Below are 26421 nucleotides of genomic sequence, written 5' to 3'. Positions count from 1 at the left end.
GACCATGTGTGTGTGCATATATGTATGCATATATGGATGTATATATATATGTATGTATATGTATGTATATATGTACGGTATGTAATTATATGTGTATGTATATGTATGTATGTATGTGTGTTTATTAGGTAGGGGTGTAACGGTACACAAAAATTTCGGTTCGGTACGTACCTCGGTTTAGAGGTCACGGTTCGGTTAATTTTTGGTACAGTAAGAAAACAACAAAATATACATTTTTTGGTTATTTATTTACCAAATTTGTAAACAATGGCTTTATCCTTTTAACATTGGGAACACTATAATAATTCTGCCCACGTTAATCCACATTAAACTGCCTCAAGTTGTTGCTCAGATTACGGTAAATAAAATGACAAAACTTTTCTTCTACATATAAAAAGTGCAACATTAAACAGTTTCAAGTGAACTCCATCCATCCATCCATTTTCTACCGCTTATTCCCTTTGGGGTCGCGGGGGGCGCTGGAGCCTATCTCAGCTACAATCGGGCGGAAGGCGGGGTACACCCTGGACAAGTCGCCACCTCATCGCAGGGCCAACACAGATAGACAGACAACATTCACATTCACACACTAGGGCCAATTTTAGTGTTGCCAATCAACCTATCCCCAGGTGCATGTCTTTGGAGGTGGGAGGAAGCCAGAGTACCCGGAGGGAACCCACGCAGTCACGGGGAGAACATGCAAACTCCACACAGAAAGATCCCGAGCCCGGGATTGAACCCAAGACTACTCAGGACCTTCGTATTGTGAGGCAGATGCACTAACCCCCCTACCACCGTGCTGCCCTTCAAGTCAACTCATCATGCTTAATTTATTACAGCATTTGGGAAGCCTGTAGTTGATTTTTATTATGTAAATGTTATATTTTTATCAACATGTGATAGCAGGGACCCTGCCATTCAAAACTAGGCTGCTCCATTACTAATGATTAATGTAACTATAGCTGAAAAAATAGTACAATAGCAATAGAAGAGACTATTCATCCCTGAACACCATGGAGTTCAGGTAGGCTTTATGATGCAGTTACATTATTATATCAACTATCCAAAACCCTCAAATCTAAACTCCAAACATTCCAGAACAAGCTAGTCAGATTACTTCTAGACCTCCACTCCAGATCACACCTCACTCCTACCCACTTTTTCAATGTGGGCTGGCTCAGGGTGGAGGACAGACTAAAACAACTTGCACTGAGCCTAGTCTATAAAATCCGCTACACCTCCCTGATACCGAAGTACATGTCAAACTACTTCCTTAACGTAAATGACCGCCATAACCACAACACCAGGGGGAGCTCCACTAACCACGTTAAACCCAGATTCCGATAGAACAAAGGTCTTAACTCATTCTCTTTCTATGCCACATCAATGTGGAATGCGCTCCCAACAGGTGTAAAAGAAAGGGCATCTCTATCCTCCTTCAAAACCGCAATAAAAGTACACCTCCAGGCAACTTCAACCCTAAACCTCCCCGAATTGTTAATAATCAAATGTAAATAATCAAATGTAGATACTTTTTCTTATGCCTTCTGATCTCTCTCTCTCTGTGTGTGTGTGTGTGTGTGTATGTGTGTCCACTACTTGCTGTGCATATCCTACCAAGTCAGACCTACACTGTTTCAATGTCCATTTCTCTGTTCTCAATTGTTGATGACTGAAGTGATGATAACAACCAAACCTAACCCCCCTCCACATCCCACACCCCGGATTGTAAATAATGTAAATAATTCAATGTATATACCCTGATGATTATCTTGTGTGATGACTGTATTATGATGACAGTATATATCTGATAGTATATATCTGTATCATGAATCAATTTAAGTGGACCCCGACTTAAACAAGTTGAAAAACTTATTCGGGTGTTACCATTTAGTGGTCAATTGTACAGAATATGTACTTCACTGTGCAACCTACTAATAAAAGTCTCAATCAATCTCAATCAAAAGAGACAGAAACTCTTCATTTAACATAATGTCCTTTTTTGCTGCTTCAACACAGCTCAATCAACACAGAAAAAGGTAAAGTGAAATAACAGACAGACAGGGGCTTTGCTGTCTGTAACACACACACACACACACACACACACACACACACACACACACACACACACACACACACACACACACACACACACACACACACACACACACACACACACACACTCTAAAAACGAATTAGCCTTCACCTCAAGCCAGGACTGCGAGCGATCTGAGCTGCAGTTTATATTCTAGAACGTCAACGGGCTCATAGGGATGTTACTAGTAGTTGACTGGGAGGTGTTTATTATAATTTGGGGAGAGTCCCCTGCCTTATGCTTACCTGCTAAACGCTAAGCACTGACGACATGCGCTCTGAATACGCACTGCTGATTGGCTGTTACCGCTCTGAATATGCACTGCTGATTGGCTGTTACCGCTCTGTATGTAACCAACCAGATGGTTGTGTGGGTGGGACAATGCTGTGTGCTGTGTACTGACAGACACAGGCAGAAGGAAGCGGAGCAGCTTGTTAAGACTTTAGCTTAGCTTAATGTGTTCGTGTGGAAACTCGTTTGGTACACCTCCGAACCGAACCCCCCGTACCGAAACGGTTCAATACAAATACACGTACCGTTACACCCCTAATATATATATATATATATATATATATATATATATATATATACATATATATATATATATATTGGGGAGGAGATCTTGCCCCAAGTAGAGGAGTTCAAGTACCTCGGAGTCTTGTTCACGAGTGAGGGAAGAGTGGATCGTGAGATCGACAGGCGGATCGGTGCGGCGTCTTCAGTAATGCGGACGCTGTATCAAGCCGTTGTGGTGAAGAAGGAGCTGAGCCGGAAGGCAAAGCTCTCAATTTACCGGTCGATCTACGTTCCCATCCTATGGTCATGAGCTTTAGGTTATGACCGAAAGGACAAGATCACGGGTACAAGCGGCCGAAATGAGTTTCCTCCGCCGGGTGGCGGGGCTCTCCCTTAGAGATAGGGTGAGAAGCTCTGCCATCCGGGAGCCGCTGCTCCTCCACATCGAGAGGAGCCAGATGAGGTGGTTCGGGCATCTGGTCAGGATGCCACCCGAACGCCTCCCTCGGGAGGTGTTTAGGGCACGTCCGACCGGTAGGAGGCCGCGGGGAAGACCCAGGACACGTTGGGAAGACTATGTCTCCCGGCTGGCCTGGGAACACCTCGGGGTCCCACAGGAAGAGCTGGACGAAGTGGCAGGGGAGAGGGAAGTCTAGGCTTCCCTGCTTAGGCTGCTGCCCCCGCGACCCGACCTCGGATAAGCGGAAGAAGATGGATGGATATATATATATATATATGTATACGGCGTGGCGCAGTGGAAGAGTGGCCGTGCGCGACCCGAGGGTCCCTGGTTCAATCCCCACCTAGTACCAACCTCGTCATGTCCGTTGTGTCCTGAGCAAGACACTTCACCCTTGCTCCTGATTGGTGCTGGTTAGCGCCTTGCATGGCAGCTCCCTCCATCAGTGTGTGAATGTGTGTGTGAATGGGTAAATGTGGAAGTAGTGTCAAAGCGCTTTGAGTACCTTGAAGGTAGAAAAGCGCTATACAAGTACAACCCATTTATCATTTATTATCATTATATATAATGTGTGTGTATATATATATATATATATATATATATATATATATATATATATATATATATATATATATATATGTATGTATGTGTGTATATATATATATATATATATATATATATATATACATATATATATATATATATATATATATATATATATATATATATATATATATAAGAGCAACTTGCAGAGCACCAGATTTCATACCGATTCAATCCTCCAAGCGCACTACATTTTGGGGGCACATGGGAGAGAGAGAGGTAAAATCCATTAAGACAGCACTCAGAGTTGTTCTCAAAGACCAAACAGTCCCTGAACCAGTATTACTGACAACATTGATAGAGGTTGAAGGCATAATGAACGCTAAACCTCTCGGTTACCTGTCTTCGGACGCCTCAGACCCAGACCCAGTCACGCCCAATCTCCTTCTTATGGGCCGTCACGATTCATCTCTACCTCAAGCAATCTACGATCCCTGTGGTCTCGGAAAAAGACGTTGGAGGCACAGCCAAGTCATGCAGATCACGTCTAGTCTTCTTTCATCCAGCATTACCTGCCAGGACTTCAAGAATATAACAAATGGAGGAACGATGGCAAGACCCTTTTGGCTGGTCAAGTTGTCTTGATTGTGGATCCTCAACTCCCCCGAGGATAGTGGCCTGTAGGACGGATCACTCAGACACATCCAGGAGCAGATGGACGGGTCTGGACTGCTAGAGTTCGAGTGAAGAATCGCACCTACCTTCGCCCAGTCACCCGACTGATCATGCTTCAACCTCTTGATGACGAGGACACTACCTCATAGACTTTCTTCTGGTTTCAACTGCCATACGGACAGTTGGGGGCGGCTGTGTACGAAAGCCTATTGTGTGCCGTTAACCAGTTCTGTAATGTTCCTGTGCCTTTAAGTTGATAGGTCAATCTGTGACGTAATTTCCCCTTTAAAGCACGTCTTTGTCAGACGTTTCGATAAATGGTGGCAGCCAGCTTTGTGTGCGTTGACGACTAAATACCACACACACACACACACACACACACACACACACACACACACACACACACACACACAAAACCACCCATTTACATCTACCTTTCAGCAATAAAGATGATTAAAGGATTCTCTGGCCGGAATCTGTCCATCGTGTCCCAACTCTATAAGAACTACTATCCCTTCCTTACATTGGTCCTTCGAGCTGGATAGAGTTCCACCATCAGACACTATGGAGTCATCACCTGCTGATCACCAGCCCTCTGTCAGGCCAAAGAGAGACATTCGACTACCACAGCATTTGGCCCCTTACTATGTCACTCTCCTTCCCTTTCAACTGCCTGCTGCCCAAATCTCCTCACTACCAGTAGGACAACACGGTGAAGCAAGGCCAACAAGAGCTAGGAGTGTGTCAGGACACCAATCATCTGCTTCATCACGTCGATCCTCTCGGCGATCGCATGGGCTTCAACTGCTCCAAAATATTCCTGATGTCCAAACAGCTGCCCTAGAGGAGTGAATTAAAAGTTTGGAGCTTGCTCACCTACAGCAAGAAATAGAGGAGGAAAGGAAAGCTGACTTGGAGGCGAAGAGATTGGATGCACAAGCTAAAGAAGGACAAAGACTACAAGAGGATGCTCATCTTGCCAAGGAGAGTATGGCAAGGGAAATGGAACGGCACAGACGCTTAAAGAAACTGGAGAAAGACTTACACATTGCCCATATTGTCAAGGCTTTCCTGTCGGAGTCTGAAGATGATGCAATGTCAACGTCAGCTCCGCCCTCTACTGACATGATTCTTCTCCCATCAATAGCTCCAATGAAACCTGCTGCCGCTATCCCGATGACACAGCCATTGAAAACGATTCCCATTCCTGTCCAAGGTGCACAAACTTGTGCCCCGACTTTAGTAGCCCCCACTACAGCTCCTGTCTCTGTCACCTTGCCTACATCTGTGTCTTTCACAAGTCAACATATGCCAGTCTTTCCCACATTTAGTTATGCATCAACAATGACATATGCAGCCGCAGTGCCACAAACCATGCAAACTTCTGTACCACAACCACCAGTTCCAGCTGGTGCACCTCCTCCTCCAGGGGAAGTATGTTCAATACACCTTACCATCTGCTACACCAGCCCCGGCAGCACCACCCTGGTCCTACCCGGGCATCGAGACGCTGATCGCTACATCCTATGGCATTCCTAAACCAATACTTCCAAGGTTTGAGAGTGGCCGGGAAAGTGATTTCGCTCTACTCAAGATGGCGCTAGAGAACTTGATGAATAGTCATTTTCACCTCAGCGAGCAATATAAATATCAAGTTCTACTAAATCAGCTCAAACTCCCTAACGCTCTGCAGTTAGCCAAGTCATTCATGTATGACCCAAAACCGTACACGGCTGCGCTAGGGGCTCTACAAGACAAATATGGCCAGCCCAGACAACTAGTACAGAGTGAACTAGGAGCTATCCTTAACTCACCAGCCATCAAAGTGGGGGATGCAGAAGCTTTCGACACCTTCGCTCTCTCAGTTCAGACCTTAGTTGGTATGCTGCGGACTTTAGAGGGACCCCTTGGATACGAGCTCAAATGTGGTTCTCACGTTGACCGCCTCATAAGTAAAATGCCTCCTGCTCACCGAGACGGATTTATGGAATACTGTCTTTGTCGAGGCATCCTACAGCCAGGTACCAACCAAACTTACACCCTGCCCGACCTGGCATCCTGGCTCCAAGTTAAAGCTCAAGCTCAGCGCCTGGCCAGCCGAGTCACTCACCTCTACAACTCGGGGCCTCCTCCTGCCAAGAGGGAGAATAATGGTCCATGGCCCAAACAAAGGACAGCATCAGTTCTCCTATGTTCTGGTGAGACTGGTAGCAGCCAGAGCACCAATCTGACAAAGTCACAACCCTTTAAACCTAGTCCTTATTGTCCATTTTGCAACTGTAAGGAGCATTATCTCAACTCATGTCTGGACTTCAAGAAACTGAATACCAGTGAGATCAATAAGTAGATCCAAAGCTGCAGCATGTACGCTTAAACGCCCTTGTAAATTATGCAAAGAGACGCACCTCACTGTACTGCATGACACGATCCAAGAGTCATCTCAACAAGTCCTGATGATGATTAACCAAAAACCCACAGTCTACCTAGAACAGCTTCAAAGCCCTCAAAGAGTTTTGCTGAAAGTTGTTCTTAAAGTGCTCTTACAAAATGGAGACCGCACTCTAGAGACATTTGCTGTGCTCGGTGATAGTTCTGAGAGAACACTCATCCTCTCTTATGCAGTAGAGCAGCTACAACTTGCTAAGCATCCTGCAACCCTTCACCTGAGAACTGTTCAAGAAGTGAAAGTGCTCAATGGTTCGTCAGTCAGCCTTCACGTCTCCCCCATCTTCAAGCCAAGCAATAAGTATTGGATTAAAAATGCCTTCACAGCTGAGAATCTGAGCCTATCTCAGCACACATATCCAGTAGCGGCCTTCCAAAAACTCTACGAGCACCTCAAAGACCTTCCTTTGCTGCCTATCCATCGAGCGCAACCGCTATTCCTCATAGGTTCTGATATGTCTCAGCTTCTTGCTCCTACAGAGCCGGTGCGAGCAGGCCCATCTGGCGGGCCCATAGCAGTCTGTACCAACCTAGGCTGGTCCCTACAAGGTCCGTCTGTAATCTCCGTATCTTCCCATCAGCCTTCCTGTCTGCACGTTACCACTGAATCCCCATATACTGAACCGAAACCGGATGCCACAGAGTTGAGGAAATCCGCCTTCGTTGGAACTATTTACAGTGTTTCATCCACTCATCTTACTGATTTCAGTAAGTTCTCCACATGGAATCAGCTTCTACAAGAGACAGCTAGCTCCTTTCATGGGGCGGCTGATGCTAGTGCTTCATCCTCACCTTCCGCTGTGGATTTTCTGCAAACCAAAAAGATTATATTGCAAAGGGTTCAAGGAGATTTTTTTTCCAGAAGAGTTGAGAGCGCTCAAGGCTGGATGGTCTCCGCCTTCAGACAGTCGACTTGCATCACTTTCACCAGAATACGAAGGAGCCACAGGATTACTCAAAAAACCCTTTGAACTCTTCATGGACAATGGTACCAACTTTGTTGGTGGAGAACGTGAATTACGTGAAGTAGTTGCTTCAATGGAACCACAGTTGAGAGAGCAACTTGCAGAGCAATTAATTGCAGGAAATTAATTGTTGAAGCTTTGAAAGTGGAATTCTTTCCCATTCCTGTTTTATGTAGAGCTTCAGTCATTCAACAGTCCGGGGTCTCCGCTGTCGTATTTTACGCTTCATCATGCGCCACACATTTTCGATGGGAGACAGGTCTGGACTGCAGGCAGGCCAGAAAAGTACCTGCACTCTTTTTTTACGAAGCCACGCTGTTGTAACACGTGCTGAATGTGGCTTGGCATTGTCTTGCTGAAATAAGCAGGGGCGTCCATGAAAAAGACGGCGCTTAGATGGCAGCATATGATATTCCAAAACCTGTATGTACCTTTCAGCATTAATGGTGCCTTCACAGATGTGTAAGTTACCCATACAATGGGCACTAATGCACCCCCATACCATCACAGATGCTGGCTTTTGAACTTTGCGTCGATAACAGTCTGGATGGTTTGCTTCCCCTTTGGTCCGGATGACACGATGTCGAATATTTCCAAAAACAATTTGAAATGTGGACTCGTCAGACCACAGAACACTTTTCCACTTTGCATGAGTCCATCTTAGATGATCTCGGGCCCAGAGAAGCCGGCAGCGTTTCTGGATGTTGTTGATGAATGGCTTTCGCTTTGCATAGTAGAGCTTTAACTTGCACTTACAGATGTAGCGACGAACTGTATTCAGTGACAGTGGTTTTCTGAAGTGTTCCTGAGCCCATGTGGTGATATCCTTTAGAGGTTGATGTCGGTTTTTGATACAGTGCCGTCTGAGGGATCGAAGGTCACGGTCATTCAATGTTGGTTGCCGATTCTCTGAACCTTTTGATGATATTATGGACGCAGATGTTGAAATCCCTACATTTCTTGCAATTGCACTTTGAGAAACGTTGTTCTTAAACTGTTTGACTATTTGCTCACGCAGTTGTGGACAAAGGGGTGTACCTCGCCCCAACCTTTCTTGTGAAAGACTGAGCATTTTTTGGGAAGCTGTTTTTATACCCAATCATGGCACCCACCTGTTCCCAATTAGCCTGCACACCTGTGGGATGTTCCAAATAAGTGTTTGATGAGCATTCCTCAAAGTTATCAGTATTTATTGCCACCTTTCCCAACTTCTTTGTCACGTGTTGTTGGCGTCAAATTCTAAAGTTAATGATTATTTGCAAAAAAAAAAATGTTTATCAGTTTGAACATCAAATATGTTGTCTTTGTAGCATATTCAACTGAATATGGGTTGAAAATGATTTGCAAATCATTGTATTCCGTTTATATTTACATCTAACACAATTTCCCAACTCATATGGAAACAGGGTTTGTATAATAAACACCTCCCAGTCAACTACTAGTAACATCACTATGAGCCCGTTGACTTTCTAGAAATATAAAAGGCAGCGCAGCTCGTTCGCAGTCCTGGCTTGAGGTGAAGGCTAATTCGCTTTTAGCGTAACGTTAGCTCATTTTGCGGTGTGTGTGTGTGTGTGCGTGTGTGTGTGTGTTACGGACAGCAAAGCCCTGTTTGTCTGTTATTTCACTTTACCTTTTTCTGTGTTGATTGAGCTGTGTTGAAGCAGCAAAAAAGGACATTATGTTAAATGAAGAGTTTCTGTCTCTGGGAGTTGATATAATAATGTAACTGCATCATTAAGCCTACATGAACTCCATGGTGTTCAGGGATGAATAGTCTTTCCTATTGCTATTGTACCATTTTTTTCAGCTATAGTTACTGTATTTTTCGAACTATAAGTCACAGTTTTTTTCATAGTTTGGCCGGGCTCCAGTGCGATTTATATATGTTCTTTTCCTTCTTTATTATGCATTTTCGGCAGGTGCGACTTATACTCCGGTGCGACTTATACTCCGAAAAATACGGTACATTAATCATTAGAAATCCTAGTTTTGAATGGCAGGGTCCCTGCTATCACATGTTGATAAAAATAAAACATTTACATAAAAAAAATCAACTGCAGGCTTCCCAAATGCTGTAATAAATTAAGCATGATGAATTGACTTGAAACTGTTTAATGTTGCACTTTTAATATGTAGAAGAAAAGTTTTGTCATTTTATTTAATCTGAGCAAAAACTTGAGGCAGTTTAATGTTGATTAACGTGGGCAGAATTATTATAGTGTTCCCAATGTTAAAAGGATAAAGCCATTGTTTACAAATTTGGTCAATAAATAACCAAAAAAATGTATATTTTGTTGTTTTATTACTGTACCGAAAATGAACCGAACCGTGACCTCTAAACCAAGGTACGTACCGAACCGAAATGTTTGTGTACCGTTACACCCCTAATAAATATATATATATACATACATATACATATATATATATATGTATATATATATATATATATATATATATATATATATATATATATATATATATATATATATATATATATATATATATATGTATTTATGTATGTATGTATGTATGTGTGTGTGTGTGTGTGTATATATATATATATATATATTAGGGCTGCAAATAACGATTAATTTGATAATCGATTAATCTGTCGACTATTACTTCGAATTAATCGATTAATAATCGGATAAAAGAGACAAACTACATTTATATCCTTTCCAGTATTTCATTGAAAAAAAAAACCCAGCATACTGGCACCATACTTATTTTGATTATTGTTTCTCAGCTGTTTGTACATGTTGCAGTTTATAAATAAAGGTTTATTAAAAATAAAAAATTTAAAAATTGCCTCTGCGCATGCGCATAGCATAGATCCAACGAATCGATGACTAAATTAATCGCCAACTATTTTTATAATCGAATTTAATCGATTAGTTGTTGCAGCCCTAATATATATATATATATAAATAATATATACTGTATGTATATATAATATATATAATATATACTGTATGTATATATGTGTGTGTATTTGTATGTATATATATTATGTGTATGTATATATATATGTATATTTATTATGTGTATATGTATGTATATATATTATGTGAATATGTATGTATATATGTATATATATTATGTGTATATACATAATGTGTGTGTGTGTGTATATATATATATATATATATATATATATATATATATATATAAAAGTGTATATAAAAACTGTGCGTGTGTGTGTGTGTAAAAAAAACCCCAACTTATTTTCAAGCTGGGGTGGTAATGAAAAGGCTGTGGCGGTGCGCCACATTCAATTACATCAAGGGGCTATCCTGTATACATATATTAAGTATGTTTGTGGGTGTGTGTATTGGTTTGACTTTTCTAAGTTAACACACCATCATGTCATATATTTATTGATTAAGGAAGAGAAGAATTGGCTGGAAATGCTGGAGCTGGCGGACCAGGCAATAGATGGCTTACCATTTCATGAACACTTACCCGTTGTCAAGGAATATGTTCATGTCTGCTCCTACTTGTGAGTATTAAAAAAGATCACCAGTACCGCTGCCTCTAGTTAATGATATTTTGAATGACGTAATTGCGTGTGTGATCAGGTGGACGTCTGATCAGCCTAGTCCTGTCCTCCAGACTGAGAGTCAGAAACTGCTCCTCAAGCTGTTGTCGCATCCTTTGCTGCCTGTCAAGATGGAGACCTACACATGTGCATTAAATGTGGTCAAGGTCAGAGCATGACAGGTTCCACAGATAGTCAGTGTTTAAAGGCCTACTGAAATGCGATTTTCTTATTTAAACGGGGATAGCAGGGCCATTCTATGTGTCATACTTGATCATTTCGCGATATTGCCATATTTTTGCTAAAAGGATTTAGTAGAGAACATCGACGATAAAGTTCGCAACTTTTGGTCGCTGACAAAAAAGCCTTGGCTCTACCGGAAGTAGCAGACGAGTACCGTGACGTCACAGGTTGTGGAGCTCCTCAAATCCGCACATTGTTTACAATCATGGCCACCAGCAGCGAGAGCGATTCGGACCGAGAAAGCGACAATTTCCCCATTAATTTGAGCGAGGATGAAAGATTTGTGGATGAGGAAAGTGAGAGTGAAGGACTAGAGGGCAGTGGGAGCGATTCAGATAGGGAAGATGCCGTGAGAGGCGGGTGGGACCTGATATTCAGCTGGGAATGACTAAAACAGTAAATAAACACTAGACATATATATACTCTATTAGCCACAACACAACCAGGCTTATATTTAATATGCCACAAATTAATACCGCATACCAAACACCTCCACCCTCCCGTTCATATAACCCGCCAGTACAACTCAAACACCTGCACAACACACTCAATCCCACAGCCCAAAGTACCGTTCACCTCCCCAAAGTTCATACAGCACATATATTTCCCCAAAGTTACGTACGTGAGACTTTTTGAGACTTTTATTAGTAGGTTGCACAGTGAAGTACATATTCCGTACAATTGACCACTAAATTGTAACACCCGAATAAGTTTTTCAACTTGTTTAAGTCGGGGTCCACTTAAATTGATTCATGATACAGATATATGCTATCATATATACTATCATCATAATACAGTCATCACACAAGATTATCATCAGGGTGTATACATTGAATTATTTACGTGACATGCACATAGCGGCACGCACGTACGGGCAAGCGATCAAATGTTTGGAAGCGTACTCACGGTACCGTGTCTGCATATCCAACTCAAAGTCCTCCTGGTAAGAGTCTCTGTTGTCCCAGTTCTCCACAGGCCAATGGTAAAGATTGACTGTCATCTTTCGGGAATGTAAACAATGAAACACCGGCCGTGTTTGTGTTGCTAAAGTCGGCCGCAATACACCGCTTCCCTCCTACAGCTTTCTTCTTTGCTGTCTCCATTGTTCATTGAACAAATTGCAAAAGATTAACCAACACAGATGTCCAGAATACTGTGGAATTTTGCGATGAAAGAGACGACTTAATAGCTGGCCATCATGCTGTCTCAAAATGTCCTCCACAATCCGCGATGTCACGCGCTGACGTCATCATACTGAGACGTTTTCAGCAGGATATGGGGACAGCATGGCGAAGTTGGTAGAGTGGCCTTGCCAGCAATCGGAGGGTTGCTGGTTACTGGGGTTCAATCCCCACCTTCTACCATCCTAGTCATGTCCGTTGTGTCCTTGGGCAAGACACTTCACCCCTTGCTCCTGATGGCTGCTGGTTAGCGCCTTGCATGGCAGCTCCCGCAATCATTGTGTGAATGTGTGTGTGAATGGGTGAATGTGGAAATACTGTCAAAGCGCTTTGAGTACCTTGAAGGTAGAAAAGCGCTATACAAGTATAACCCATTTATCATTTATTTATTTATGTCGCGCGAAATTTAAAATTGCACTTTAGTAAACTAACCCGGCCGTATTGGCATGTGTCGCAATGTTAAGATTTCATCATTGATATATAAACTATCAGACTGCGTGGTCGGTAGTAGTGTGTTTCAGTAGGCCTTTAAAGGAGAGTGCAAGTTCATGGCTAAAACAACAACAAGAGTGGACGCAGGTCTGTTTATTGTTGCATTCTCAATGAACCAGAGTGATTGCAGCATCTCACTGTTGAGCACAACTCTGTTTCTTACATGTGAGAACAAGTGAGATGATGGTGATAATTAGTAACCTGTTTTATTTAGTGTGATTATATGCATCTCCCCCAACCCCCGACAGGATTGCCTCGGCATCCAGAATGTGTTGCTGCAAGAATCCGGAGCCAGCGGCAGAATTAACTTCCTCCTACACCACAGGGTGCTCTATGAAATAAGCGCCTTTGGCCTCCAGGATTCTGCAGAGAAGGTGGGAAACCATGGCTTTTTTAGGATTTCAATGTAATATAGAAACACCGTTATACAAGCATGCTGTAACTGGGTTTAAGGCCAAGAGGGGAATTTTTTTTGGACATAGTCCATGTCATCGTGTTTCTTTTCTGAGCTGTCGCAGTTTTCTACTGCTATTCTTTAAACTCTCAAGGATTATTGTACTCCGTCACAGCAAGAAGTTTATGGTTGCAGCTGTTTCAAATACATAGCGACAAAATGGCTGTTGCTTGTTTTGGCTCATAAACAAACCTTCCTCAGACGTCACTAGTTGCCATTTCTCCACAGGAACCCCCTCCGATCATTTTTATAAAGCATATCTTTTTAAACTTTGATTCAGATGGTGTATGATATATGCAGTATTGAATGCTACATACAATTTGCACAATAACTAAACTAAATTAGAAACTACTATTGGCTTCTATTGAAACCTTTTGGGCTTTGCCCTCAAATTATTAATGTATCTAGAGATTTATTTCCTGAGTTTGTCAACAATAACAAAAACAACCAAAAAAAATAAAAAATTGTAATGATAATAAGAAAACGAAAAATGGCAATATAATCACTGATAATCGTTTATATACTGATACTACACTATGTATGGACAGTATCAAAATCTGGATCAATCACCCTTACTTTATATTGAAGCTTTAGGTGTTAGTTGGGAGCTGGTTGCATGGTAGCGAGGTCGTGTTCCTCAGTATGCGGAAAGACAAGCAGGAGATGCAGCGTACGGGTAACAATTTTTCAATCCACAAAGATAAGCGATAATCCAAAACGACATACGGCTGGAAGTGCACCAAAGAATCAAAGCTAGTTCAGCCGAGCATAGCATAGCAAAACCAAAAAAACAGGACTTAACAAAAGGTGATCACTTACCAAATGATTATCGAAGGCACAGGTGGGAACACTAATAATCAAATGAGGACAGGTGTGTATCTATTGCTCCTAGCAACAAAAGTCTATATATCTGTATACTCACTTCTACAGAGAATACAAACCAACAGATGGCACCAAACCACTCTCCCATCCAAGTAAGACCGATTTTCTTCCCGACTGTCAGATGCACACACACTCTAGTTACTTAGAGAGATGCAGACACAGAGACCCACTCGGGAAAATTGGCTCATCGGTTGGGCAATTTAGCAGACAAAGAGGAGGAGTTATCTAAACCTGGGTCATTAAATCAATTAAACCAAATATAAATACATGTGAACTTGATTACTTTGTTAAATAACATGTCTGTAGTCTGTGTGTTTGTTGCTTCCAATTAGATTGCTAAAGTGTTCACTCTGTGCATCGTGTTTATTCAATCGTAAAATTTAATTAACACAATGAATTCTCTTGTCAGCCATCCACAATTTTTGTCTCGGTGGGCGTAGGAAGGACCGCAAGTTTACACACACTCGGGATGCACCAACAGAACCTTGCTAGTCGCTACTCGCTAGTAACACAAATTAGAGGGAAAAAAGTTAATTGCAAATCCAAATGTCCCTGTGTGGAAATATTTTAGCATTAAACCAAATGAGCAAGATGGGCTCATCAACAGGGACGAACGAGCCAGTATGCCAAATTGGTTGGAAAGTAATGGCAACAACAACAACAAAAAAAGACAACAAACCAAACCACCAGACCCATTTTTTTCAATTGGGAAAACTGCACTTCAAGGAGATCAATATTTATTAAAGTTACATTTTTGCTAACAGAGATTGAGAGTCCATTTTATCTTTATATTTGTTTACTTATTTAGGATAACTGAAAGATGTTGACCTTACAATTACAATGGTAAAAAATACTAATGAGAAATACAAGTTTATTGCGTTTGAATTATTATTATTATTATTATTATTATTATTATTATTATTATTATTATTCCATATAATCATTACATTACATGTACATTACATTAATTTGGTCCAAAATAATGCTGACAACAATGTAAAATTTATTTTGGCCTGGCCTATAGTTATAATTAGGAATGCAGTGTCTAATTGCTTCAGGTAATAGTAACTAGTGGCACCGACATGAAACAAAAAAGTATTCTTAAACATCAAATATTACAGTACAATAATTATGTTATACTACCTTAATTTTGCTAATTGTCTTTTGCTAGTTGTCAGTTGCTGTACAAATGATGAGTGCATTTTCATTTCACACATTTTAATGCACTTCTTTTGGTTTTTGTATAATTCAAACCAAAGTGAGAGTGATAGCGAATTACTATCATAACTTCACAGTCACCTTGAAACTAGAGTAACTCAATAATGAGTTTATTTCTCTTTAGGAAAACCCCACAGTGATGCTTTATTTGAAAAAAAAAAAGTTAATTGTATCCACTTTAAGGATCCTGGGACAAGGTCATTCATGCAAATTGACTTTCACCAGCCGTCGCTTTTAGAGACGTTAGTTTAAGTCCTGGTTGTGAGGAATAATAGTAATTAAACAAAAGGCCCGCATAGCAGTTATGACCAACGCGGGCCTTGTAAAGCTCTCAAACATTATATTAACGCTGTAAAACTGCCAGCATCACGTAGTATTAGACATTTAAAAGTCTGTCACTTGCATTACCTGCTGTCTTTATCTACTGTGCTAAACGTCAATTCAGCACTTAACCTGTGATCTACAGGTGAATGTTGCTGCCAAGGATATCCTGCTATTCCTGCTCAAGGGACGATTGATGATGACGCCGTCAACCTGGGACAGATTCAGTGCGGCACTTTCCCGGGTCATCACCATATTACAGGTGTTGTTGTACCACACAGCGCACAGAGTGCTATCATGCTCGGAATTTATTAGGTAATATTAATGGAGCTGGGGAATGGAGGGGCGGATGTTTCCTCTTAATCAAAATTACTGCGCTCAAAAGTGCAAATGTAGCGCTCTTGGACCAACAAAGGCTGTTTATTGAGCTGCCAGAGAACAATATTTACTTATTGTCTCATTTACATAGTTCCATTTTTATTGTTTCCTTTTTGGGTTGACTGGGGGAGAAAAAACATGCTGTTATTAATTGTTCTGTTTCAGGCAGCAGAAAGCCAGAAAATTCACCATAAATATGCATGAGGATGTGACAAGGCTGTCAAGTGTGATTTAATTAAAGGAGACCATTCAGAAATGCACCCATCCTGTCATCAAGAGGCAGAATTATACCACCCGTACTCAAAGTGATGCATATTTTACTTACTCTCGTGCTCCCTAGCTGGAATTCCTCATTGTTCACTTTATTGTCTGCCGAAGTTGTTTGAACGTGTGTGTGTGTGTGTGTGTGTGTGTGTGTGTGTGTGTGTGTGTGTGTGTGTGTGTGTGTGTGTGTGTGTGTGTGTGTGTGTGTGACAGGGTTATGCGAGCACCGAGGAGTCACTGGGAAGCTGTGTCCTGCTGCTAAGTGACACGTCGGAGGTGGCGAGAAATGACATGTTTCCAAGCACAGCCAAGTTAAAAGCATCTCTCAGGCTTCTTTTCACTAGACAGAACACGTGAGTCAACATTTCAAATGATGCCTCCCTAAGTCCCTGCACTTGTGTGCATGTGTTAAATTGTGTGAGTGTGTGTGTGTACTGCACTCGAAAAGTGTTCTTCCTCTGCAAAGTAATTAAAGTAGAACCTCCGAATTGGAAAACGTTGTGGTTGAATCAAAATTTCCCGACAATTTGCTTCAAAAGTTAATTTTCATTGAATTTTCTGTGTTGTTTGTGTGATACACACAGGTACCATTGTTCACAAAACTGAAGTGTGAACCAGAAATAGCTTTTTATGCAACGTCGGAAAGTGTCTTTCGTTATTACTGTTTATCACATTTTTTAATTGCTCGATAGTCATTTGATTAGTCTATTTAATTGATCACCATGATCTTAAAATTTACATCAAAACTGATCTGTTATTTTATAACTTATCAACTTATGAGACACTTTTTTGGTGCGGTTGTGTGCATTGCGGCTGTATCACCATGGGTCACTGGTGTGTGTGTGCGCGTGTGTGCACGTGTGTGTGCGCGTGTGTGCACGTGTGTGTGCGTGTGTGCTTGCGTGTGTGCGAGTGACAGAAAGAAAAGTTTACTTGAAATGTCTTTTGGTTTGGATATATATATACATACATACATACATACATACATACCAGTGACGTGCGGTGAGGTTCATGGCTGGTGAGGCACTGACTTCATCACAGTCAGATTTACAAACATATGAACCCTAAAGTGTATCTTATTCACCATTTGATTGGCAGCAGTTAACGGGTTATGTTTAAAAGCTCATACCAGCATTCTTCCCTGCTTGGCACTAAGCATCAAGGGTTGGAATTGGGGGTTAAATCACCAAAAATTATTCCAGGGCGCGGCGCCGCTGCTGCCCACTGCTCCCCTCACCTCCCAGGGGGTGATCAAGGGGATGGGTCAAATGCAGAGGACACATTTCATTACACCTACTGTGTGTGTGACAATCATTGGTACTTTAACTTAACTTTAACTTTACACATACAAACTGTAGCACACAAAAAAGCACATTTAATAAAGAAAACGTTATTATGGTCTTACCTTTACTTATAAATGAAGTCCATGCGCCACTGTTGTGCTGGATTAATGCACCCCTGACGGAAGTGTTATATCAACTAAAGAAACTTTCCACGTGCAAGATTGAATCTATTTAAAAAAGTGTAACCGAGGGTTTATAAATGTCGCCTATACTGTATGAAACTACAAAATAACAAACACGGAGGCTCCAGTTTACACAAGGACCACTTTATTTACCTTCTTTCAAAAACCTCCGCTCCACTCCAACGTGTCATCACTTCCGCTCTTAGCGCCTTCAAAATAAGAGCTCAAGGCATATACTGTATAACAGCGCATAACAGGAACTTATCACAAAGAGGAAAGCCCATAAAAATAGGTTACAAAAGTTATTTAATAAGAAGCCAAAAAGTGCAAAAACAATAATGTTCGTGTTGGAGGAGTTGTGAATTGCAGGTGTACCTAATGTTCAAAACTCCTCCAACACGAACATTATTGTTTTTGCACTTTTTGGCTTTTATGAAATACATTTTTTATATAGATTCAATCTTGCACGTGGAAAGTTTAAGTGTGGGCTTTAGTTGATATAACACTCCCGTCAGGGGTTGCATTCTATGGCGGGGGTGCAGGAGGCGGGATTACTGCGAGCCCCAGCCAGTGCGTCTTTTGCAGCCGTTTTATGATCGCTCAGCACAAGAAATACGTTACACACATACAGTTGTTGACAAAATACACTGTACATTATATACCTCAGCTAACTAAACTATGGAAATGTATAATATAGTTCATATAGCAATACGGTCTCACTGCACAGCAGGCCAGCAGTTAGCCGAGTCCGCAATCCATGTTGAGGCACAACGCAGTGACGTGCCTCAACTGGCTGCTGTTCACTGCACCGTCTCTTCTCAGTATTTAAACGGCAAATGTGAAAATTCAGCGATTTTAAATAAAAATAATCTAAAACTGGTGAAGTTAAATGGAAAATAACTTTATAGTATAATCACTGGATTCATATAACAATTTAATAAAATGTTTTTCTTTTTACATTTTTTTTCTTTCCATGATGGCAGGTGAGGCGGGGCCTCACCTGCCATCATGGAAAGATACATACATCACGTCACTGATACATACATACATACATATATATATATATATATATATATATATATATATATATATATATATATATACACACATTTCTGTGTATATATATATATATATATATATATGTGTATATATACACACGTGTATATATGTATTTGTATATAAATATATATATATATATATATATATATATATATATTTTACAGTCGTGGTCAACGTTCCCTCTAAGGTGCGCGCCTGCGCAATTGCGCACTGCTCACGCGTCCTCTGCGCACAGCAAATTAATGCCGCGCAGGAAATCAAAAATCCCATCTGAACTCTAAACAAAATAAACACATTACAATTTATTCTGTATGATTTTGCAATGCAACTCTATGAGTGACAGGTGACAACAAGAGTGGCCCCAATGAATAAAACAATCTTTGTCAACACAGTTCAATTATTGTCTGTAGAGACACTACGAACAGGAATTTCATCAATCACTTTATTGAGCAAAACCGTTTGTAACCACACCAAAAACATGAGTAAAAAACACTTTTATCTATAAAAACTGGTAATTTTCTGCCATACAAACCAGGCTTTAACCAACTTTGTCATCCGTCGTTTCAACAGAAGCCGCTCGCTCTCTCACCTGCACCAACACAAGCATTCATGGCACTTAGCCAGTGCTGTGTTTATGGCCACACAAAAAGTCGGACAACCCCAACGCCACACAATGTGTAAATGCCAGGTTGTAACACTCTGACTCCACAATCTAATGTGTGCTTATTTTACTGCCATTTATTAAGAATGTTAATCTAAGGATATTATTCATGAAATATTGTCACTAGATTTCATAAATGCTAATAAAAAGATGTATTTTACAGACAGAAAGTAACAGGAACTAAATGTAATCTCTGAAAGGGGTAACATTTCTTTTAAAGGCAGGAGCCGCAGCCAGACATACAATACTAGCACATAGGTCATGAAAAACATGTTTTTTTGTTATTGTCATTGTAAGAGGGCAAAATCACTTATGTCAGAAAATTATTTTAATAAAACATTTAAATTGTTATGATGTCAGGTTTGGGACAGGTGTGACGCTGGTGTGGCCACAGTGTGCACGTCTGATGTTGCTCACATGTGCTCCACTGAATGCTCAGGGAGTTTGTGTGTTTGCTCACACACACGAAAAATTAGAGGGAACATTGGTCGTGGTCAAAAGTTTACATATACTTGGCTGTCTTGAGTTTCCAATAATTTCTACAACTCTTACTTTTTGTGATAGAGTGATTTGAGCATACATACAGCAACATACATTATCAATTTTGGTGATGTAGAAAAGTTACAATCAAATCAAATTAGCTTCATGAGATGGCCTCTTAACTTCATGTGAGTGATTATGATTGATGACACCTGTTGACTTCTCTAAGACCATTTAAATAGGGCTCATGTGATGCAGTTATTAGACTCGGTTACAAACGCGACAGTGGGAAAGTCAAAGGAACTCAGCACAGATCTGAAAAAACGAATCATTGACTTGAACAAGTCAGGAAAGTCACTTGGAGCCATTTCAAAGCAGCTTAAGGTCCCAAGAGCAATTGTGCAGACACTTATTCGTAAGTATAAAGTGCATGGCACAGTTTTGTCACTGCCACGATCAGGAAGATCACCTGCTGCTGAGAGAAAATTGGTCAGGATGATCAGGAGTCAACCGAGAATCACCAAAAAGCAGGTCTGCAATGAACTGGAAGCTGCTGGAACACAGGTGTCAGTGTCCAGTCAAGCGGGTTTTGCATCGCCATGGGCTGAGAGGCTACATGCAAGAAGGAATCCCTTGCTCCAGAAGCGACACCTCAAGGCTCGTCTAAAGTTTTCTGCTGATCACATGAACAAAGATAAGACCTTCTGGAGGAAAGTTCTGTGGTCAGATAAAACAAAAATGTTGCTGTTTGGCCACAATACCCAGCAATATCTTTTGAGGAGAAAAAGCAAGGCCTTTAATCCCAAGTACACCAACCCTACCGTCAAGCATGGTGGTCGTAGTATTATGCTCTGGGCCTGTTTTGCTGCTAATGGAACTGGTGCTTTACAGATAGTAAATGGGACAATGAAAAAGGAGGGTTACTTCCAAATTCTTCAGGACAACCTAAAATCATCAGCCTGGAGGTTGGGTCTTGGGCACAGTTGGGTGTTCCAACAGGACAATGACCCCAAACACACATCAAAAGTGGTAAAGGAATGGCTAAATCAGGCTAGAATTAAGGTTTTAGAATGGCCTTCCCAAAGTCCTGACTTAAACCCCATTGAGAACATGTGGACAATGCTGAAGAAGCAAGTCCATGTCAGAAAACCAACAAATGTAGCTGAACTGCACCAATTTTGTCAACTGGAGTGGTCAAAAATTCAACCAGAAGCTTGCCAGAATCTTGTGGATGGCTACCAAAAGTGCCTTATTGCAGTGAAACTTGCCAAGGGACATGCAACCAAATATTAACATTGCTGTATGTATACTTTTGACCCAGCAGATTTGGTCATATTTTCAGTAGACCCATAATAAATTCATAAAAGAACCAAACTTCATGAATGTTTTTTGTGACCAACAAGTATGTGCTCCAATCACTCTGTCACAAAAAAATAGGAGTTGTAGAAATTATTGGAAACTCAAGACAGCCATGACCACGACTGTGTGTGTGTGTGTGTGTGTGCGTGCGTGTGTGTGTGTGTGTGTGTGTGTGTGTGTGTGTGTGTGTGTGTGTGTGTGTGTATGGAAAAAATACTGTCTTTATACAATAATATTATAATAATATGAATTATTATATAACATATATTTAAAAAATATGCCTTCTTCATTGTTTCTGACAGGACTGGTGTAGGGGCTGCAGCTATCAATTATTTCAATAATCGAGTAATCTTTCGCTTAGTTTGTTCAAATAATCAAATAAATGGCAAAACAAACTTTATAGCCTCAATGCGTATTTCAGGGAAAATAGTTAAAGTAAACAAATATGTTTCTGCTTGCCATAACCTTCATTCTTCCTCCATAATGAACATTGAAACTGCACTTTTAACAACTGTGCATTTTTATAACAATAAACTCCACACAGATCACTGCACCCACACCGCTCTCATGTGTGCTCCATTGCAATGGCCGTGCTTAAACTCCATCTGCATATTTTACATTTCAAGCACTTCATGTCTGGATTATATCCATTTTCATTTGTTACTCATTAAAAAATTAATCGAAACAACAGAATATAAATCTGTTTTTTTTAAATTAAATTAATCAAATAATTTTTGCAGCCCTTACTGTAATCTGTCTGTGGTGTTTGGTCACATTGTCTAATTTGCAGTGCAAAAACCCCCCAAATATGTTTAGAAATTCTTTAGAAAAAAGCTTTCTTCTGTATCGATGCATGCTTTCATGTTCCAGTCCCCAGTAAAATGGGAACATGTCGCTGTTCGCTTTTATGATAAGGTAAATCTGGAAGGGTCGTTAAATTCAGTTGTCATTAATTTGGCAACACTGATCTCTGCTTGTGCCACCTCTTCTTATGCTCTGGCAGACCAGGTGCTTTTGGGATGTGTTAAGAAACATATTTACAATTCCATCTGCTGTACGGAGTTGTAATGATAAATTGGATTCCCACATACTGTACAGTAGTCTCGTCCTGTCATATGTTTATAAGCGAGGGTGTATCAGTTCGTGCCAAATCTTTAAATAATGCATGAGAAACACTGTGTTTCTTACTTGTCTGTCAGGCTTCATGAAAAGGCAAATAGTCTGACTTAATTGTAGTTTTATTATACAGCGGTTAACCTCTTTTTATGCATGTGCAACAATTAGGAATATTAAAATGTTCCCTAAATTGTATAGTAATAAATGTTTTATTATGGGCGACAGTTGGAGCCTGGAACACATTAGATCACTTTACATGATTTCCTGTGGGAGAGTTTTGCAATTAAAACAAATTACATGTCAACCAGCTTCACACAACGGTTGTGTTCAATTTAGGAAGCACAACTGTAGTTTAAAAAAACATTTTTTTTAAGTTAAGCAGACACACTCTTGAGACTTTTGTGATGGACACATTATTGCTGTCCGTTGCTGTCTGCCGATCGACTCATCAAGTCATTTAAATGATCTGCGAGGTCTGTGTAAAACAGCTACTCAGTCCCAGTCTATGAATATTGATGCAAATGGAAATTCGCAGCCGGCCAGTCGATGAGCTTGGTGAATTTTGAACAGATTTTGTCTGCTCTGTTTAAAGCTTTTGTTAGTGATTGTGTGAGGAATACTTCACTTCTGAGGCATCTTGTGTGCCGTCATTATGAAGATAAAGTGCTGTTTTTTGACACCACTAAAGTTGATTTATGTGCTCATGCTGATTATTTTCCTGTGCGGGGTTTCAATTAAGTCTTGTGTTTGTTGTAAACAGGGTGAGAACAGCAGCCGTGCGACATATCCTACCCCACTTAAGTGGAGCTGGCGACACCAACTGCGCCAGACCACAGCTGGAGCCGCCAGTGACCTCCTCGCTTCCAAGTCTCTACTGCCTCAGACACCCTGTGGAGGTGTCACTCGACACCAGCAGCAAGTCGCTACTGAAGGTATAGATCAGGGGTGTCAAACTCATTTTAGCTCATGGGCCGCATGGAAGAAAATCTATTCCAACTACGACAACTTCAGATTGTTTTATTTTACTTTAGCCCAAAAAAGAACAAGCACATTCTGAAAATGTACACATCACAGAAAAATCTCTTGACAAAACACTTCAAGTTAGTTGAAAATTCTGAGGAAAAAAATAAGTGCAGTTTCAAAAACACCATGAAGAACACAAAGAACTTAGACTTAATCTCAGTGTATCTACAACGCAATTAAACTTTAAATCACAGCCAATCAAGGATTGAACAAAAAACAAAATAAAGCATCAATAAAAATGATTCTATGTATCAACTACCTAATTTGTCAATTCCACATATTAACACTGTCCTAACTCAACAAACCATACAAACTGAGGTAGAAACTATTCAAGAGGGTTGAGTTACTCCCTGCCTTTTTGGCATCTCTGTGTTTTGATAGAAAAATAAAAGCTGTGCAATGTGCGAACAATTTCAACAAACCAAAAATAAAAGACTGACAGTACTGCAGTAAATCACACACAGGTCACTTTCTTTATATTTGCACAGAAGACAATCATTTTCACAGAACTATATCAATGTGCAATGTCTCATGCAGCATTTTAAGTGGGGTTACCAATTGTTTATTTTACTCCTGTTTGTTTTACGTTGGGTACACGCTTTACTCTCTGTGTCTCCTAGCCGTTCAGGCAAATCATATTGTCTAAAAATGCATTTTCCCATCAATAACGTGACATCATCGCGCTCGCGCTGCAGTGTCGGGCAAGTGCACGCTCTTTCAGTCAATTAGTGCGCGAGAAATATATATATATATATATATATATATATATATATATATATATATATATATATATATATATATATATATATATAGCTACACATATACACCCCGGCCAAATTGTTTTAATCCAATGCGGCCCCCGAGTCAAAAAGTTTGGGGACCCCTGCCCTAGGGGAACAACGTTAATACATGTTTGATGAAACGTGATTATATGCATGAGTGTATGTATGCATATGTGCTTGTGTATGTACAGTATGTGTATATGTATGTTTGTACAGTGAATGTGCGTGTGGATGTATGTACCATGAGTGTGTGAGTGTATGTACTGTATTTGTGTATTTATGTTTAGACTAGGGGTCTCTAAACCTTATTCACCAAGCGACACATACTGAAAAGTCAAAGCATGCATGGCCATATTATAAAAAAACACTAAATACAAACATTTAACATACTTAAAGACAGAATTTGGTGTTAGGTTTGTGTTGTAAGTTAAAAAGTGTATTATAAGAATCTAAATATGAAATTAAATTTTTTTGTTATGTTTTTTGGTTTAATTGTATTTCGACAATATGCTGTGGGCCAATAAAACTTGAACTGAGGGCCACAAATGGCCCACAAGCCACACTTTGGACACCCCTTTTTTAGACGTTATGGCCAAAATCATTTTTGTTGTTATACATTTTTAATTGGTAGATGGCTGTCCTTTGGCTGGAACAACACAACAAATCCCCCTATCACTGTCTGTTGGATTCTCGATAGACTGGACTGCCACATTATCTATTAATTTAACAACTCAATAATATTACCCACTCGACACCCATTGCTCACCGGAAGGGGGGGTCTCTACATCGGCGGTCCTGTCTCAAGGTCTCTTCTTTTTCCCCAGCTGGGGTCTTAGAAGTTTTTCCTTGCCAGGATGTCGTTTTGAGTTTGTGAAGCCCTTTGAGGCACTTGCGATTAAGAGCTAAATAAGTAAACTTTGATTGATTTAATGAATTTAAAACATTGGATAAGCCTGTTTATTATGTTTTTATATTTTTGTTAAAATATTAAAAATATATGCAAAGATAGTCTCTTAAATTCAATATTTCTTTGCAATTTTTGTGTAATTTCTCAGTAAAATTTAAAAAAAAAAAATTCACATTTGGCTATCAGCTGAGACTTTTGAAAAGTTGTCACATGTTGACAGGCTCATATTACTCCAAGATACAAAAACTTCTTGTGCATTGAGATAAATGTTTTAGGTCGAAGCCTTTCACTCATTGCTGTTTACCGCTGTTGCTTTACCTTTTGTTGAAACAAAGCAGATAATATTGAACGATTATGAAATGCATGCCAAATCCTTACAACTTGTGGCATCTTATGTTTCATGTTAATAAGGTGGAGTCGGTGGAGAAGCTCTTCTGTATACTGTCCTCAGACACTGTTGACATGCCGCTGAGAAGATCTTCTGCCGAGCAACTGTCTGTGGTTCTGCAAGGTTAGCATTCTCTATTGAAAAAAAATCCTTACACTTCAATATATTTCATAAATAATACCTTTTAGTTTACATCTGCGCTTCCTACCTTATTTATGCGTGAGTGCTGTCAAACCAGAGAAAGCATTTTATGTTTCTCAAGAAAAACTGCTGACTGGTTACTTCCCGGGCCCTTACTCTCTCTAAATTGGTTTGACAACTCTCTCTCTCTTTTTCTCACTCTCATCACAGTCTTGAAGTTAAAAACAATGCAGCAAATTGCAGTTGCAAAGAAATATAATACTGCAGGCTTGAACTGATTACACAAATCTAATGTGCTTGCACGTGTTACGTACGGGCGTAGTTTACGTCATTACGTACTAAAAGCCGTATAAGGGTGGGATATAAT

General features: G+C 40.3%; 1 protein-coding gene across 1 annotated transcript in view; it reads left to right on the top strand.

Annotated features, from left to right (window-relative positions):
* Positions 1–26421, top strand: part of rttn (rotatin) — a 91415-nt gene that overhangs the window by 7364 nt on the left and 57630 nt on the right. The window contains exons 13-19 of the mRNA XM_061965622.2: positions 11089–11201; positions 11281–11407; positions 13405–13530; positions 16177–16293; positions 16887–17026; positions 23574–23745; positions 25937–26036. Of these exons, the coding sequence (XP_061821606.2) occupies positions 11089–11201; positions 11281–11407; positions 13405–13530; positions 16177–16293; positions 16887–17026; positions 23574–23745; positions 25937–26036 (895 nt within the window). The remainder of the gene's footprint in view (positions 1–11088; positions 11202–11280; positions 11408–13404; positions 13531–16176; positions 16294–16886; positions 17027–23573; positions 23746–25936; positions 26037–26421) is intronic.

This window comes from Nerophis lumbriciformis, linkage group LG07 (assembly GCF_033978685.3).
Source record: "Nerophis lumbriciformis linkage group LG07, RoL_Nlum_v2.1, whole genome shotgun sequence".
In the NCBI taxonomy this organism is placed as follows: Eukaryota; Metazoa; Chordata; class Actinopteri; order Syngnathiformes; family Syngnathidae; genus Nerophis; species Nerophis lumbriciformis.
The sequence above is the reverse complement of the archived record's forward strand: the minus strand, read 5'-3'. Positions and strand labels throughout refer to the sequence as shown.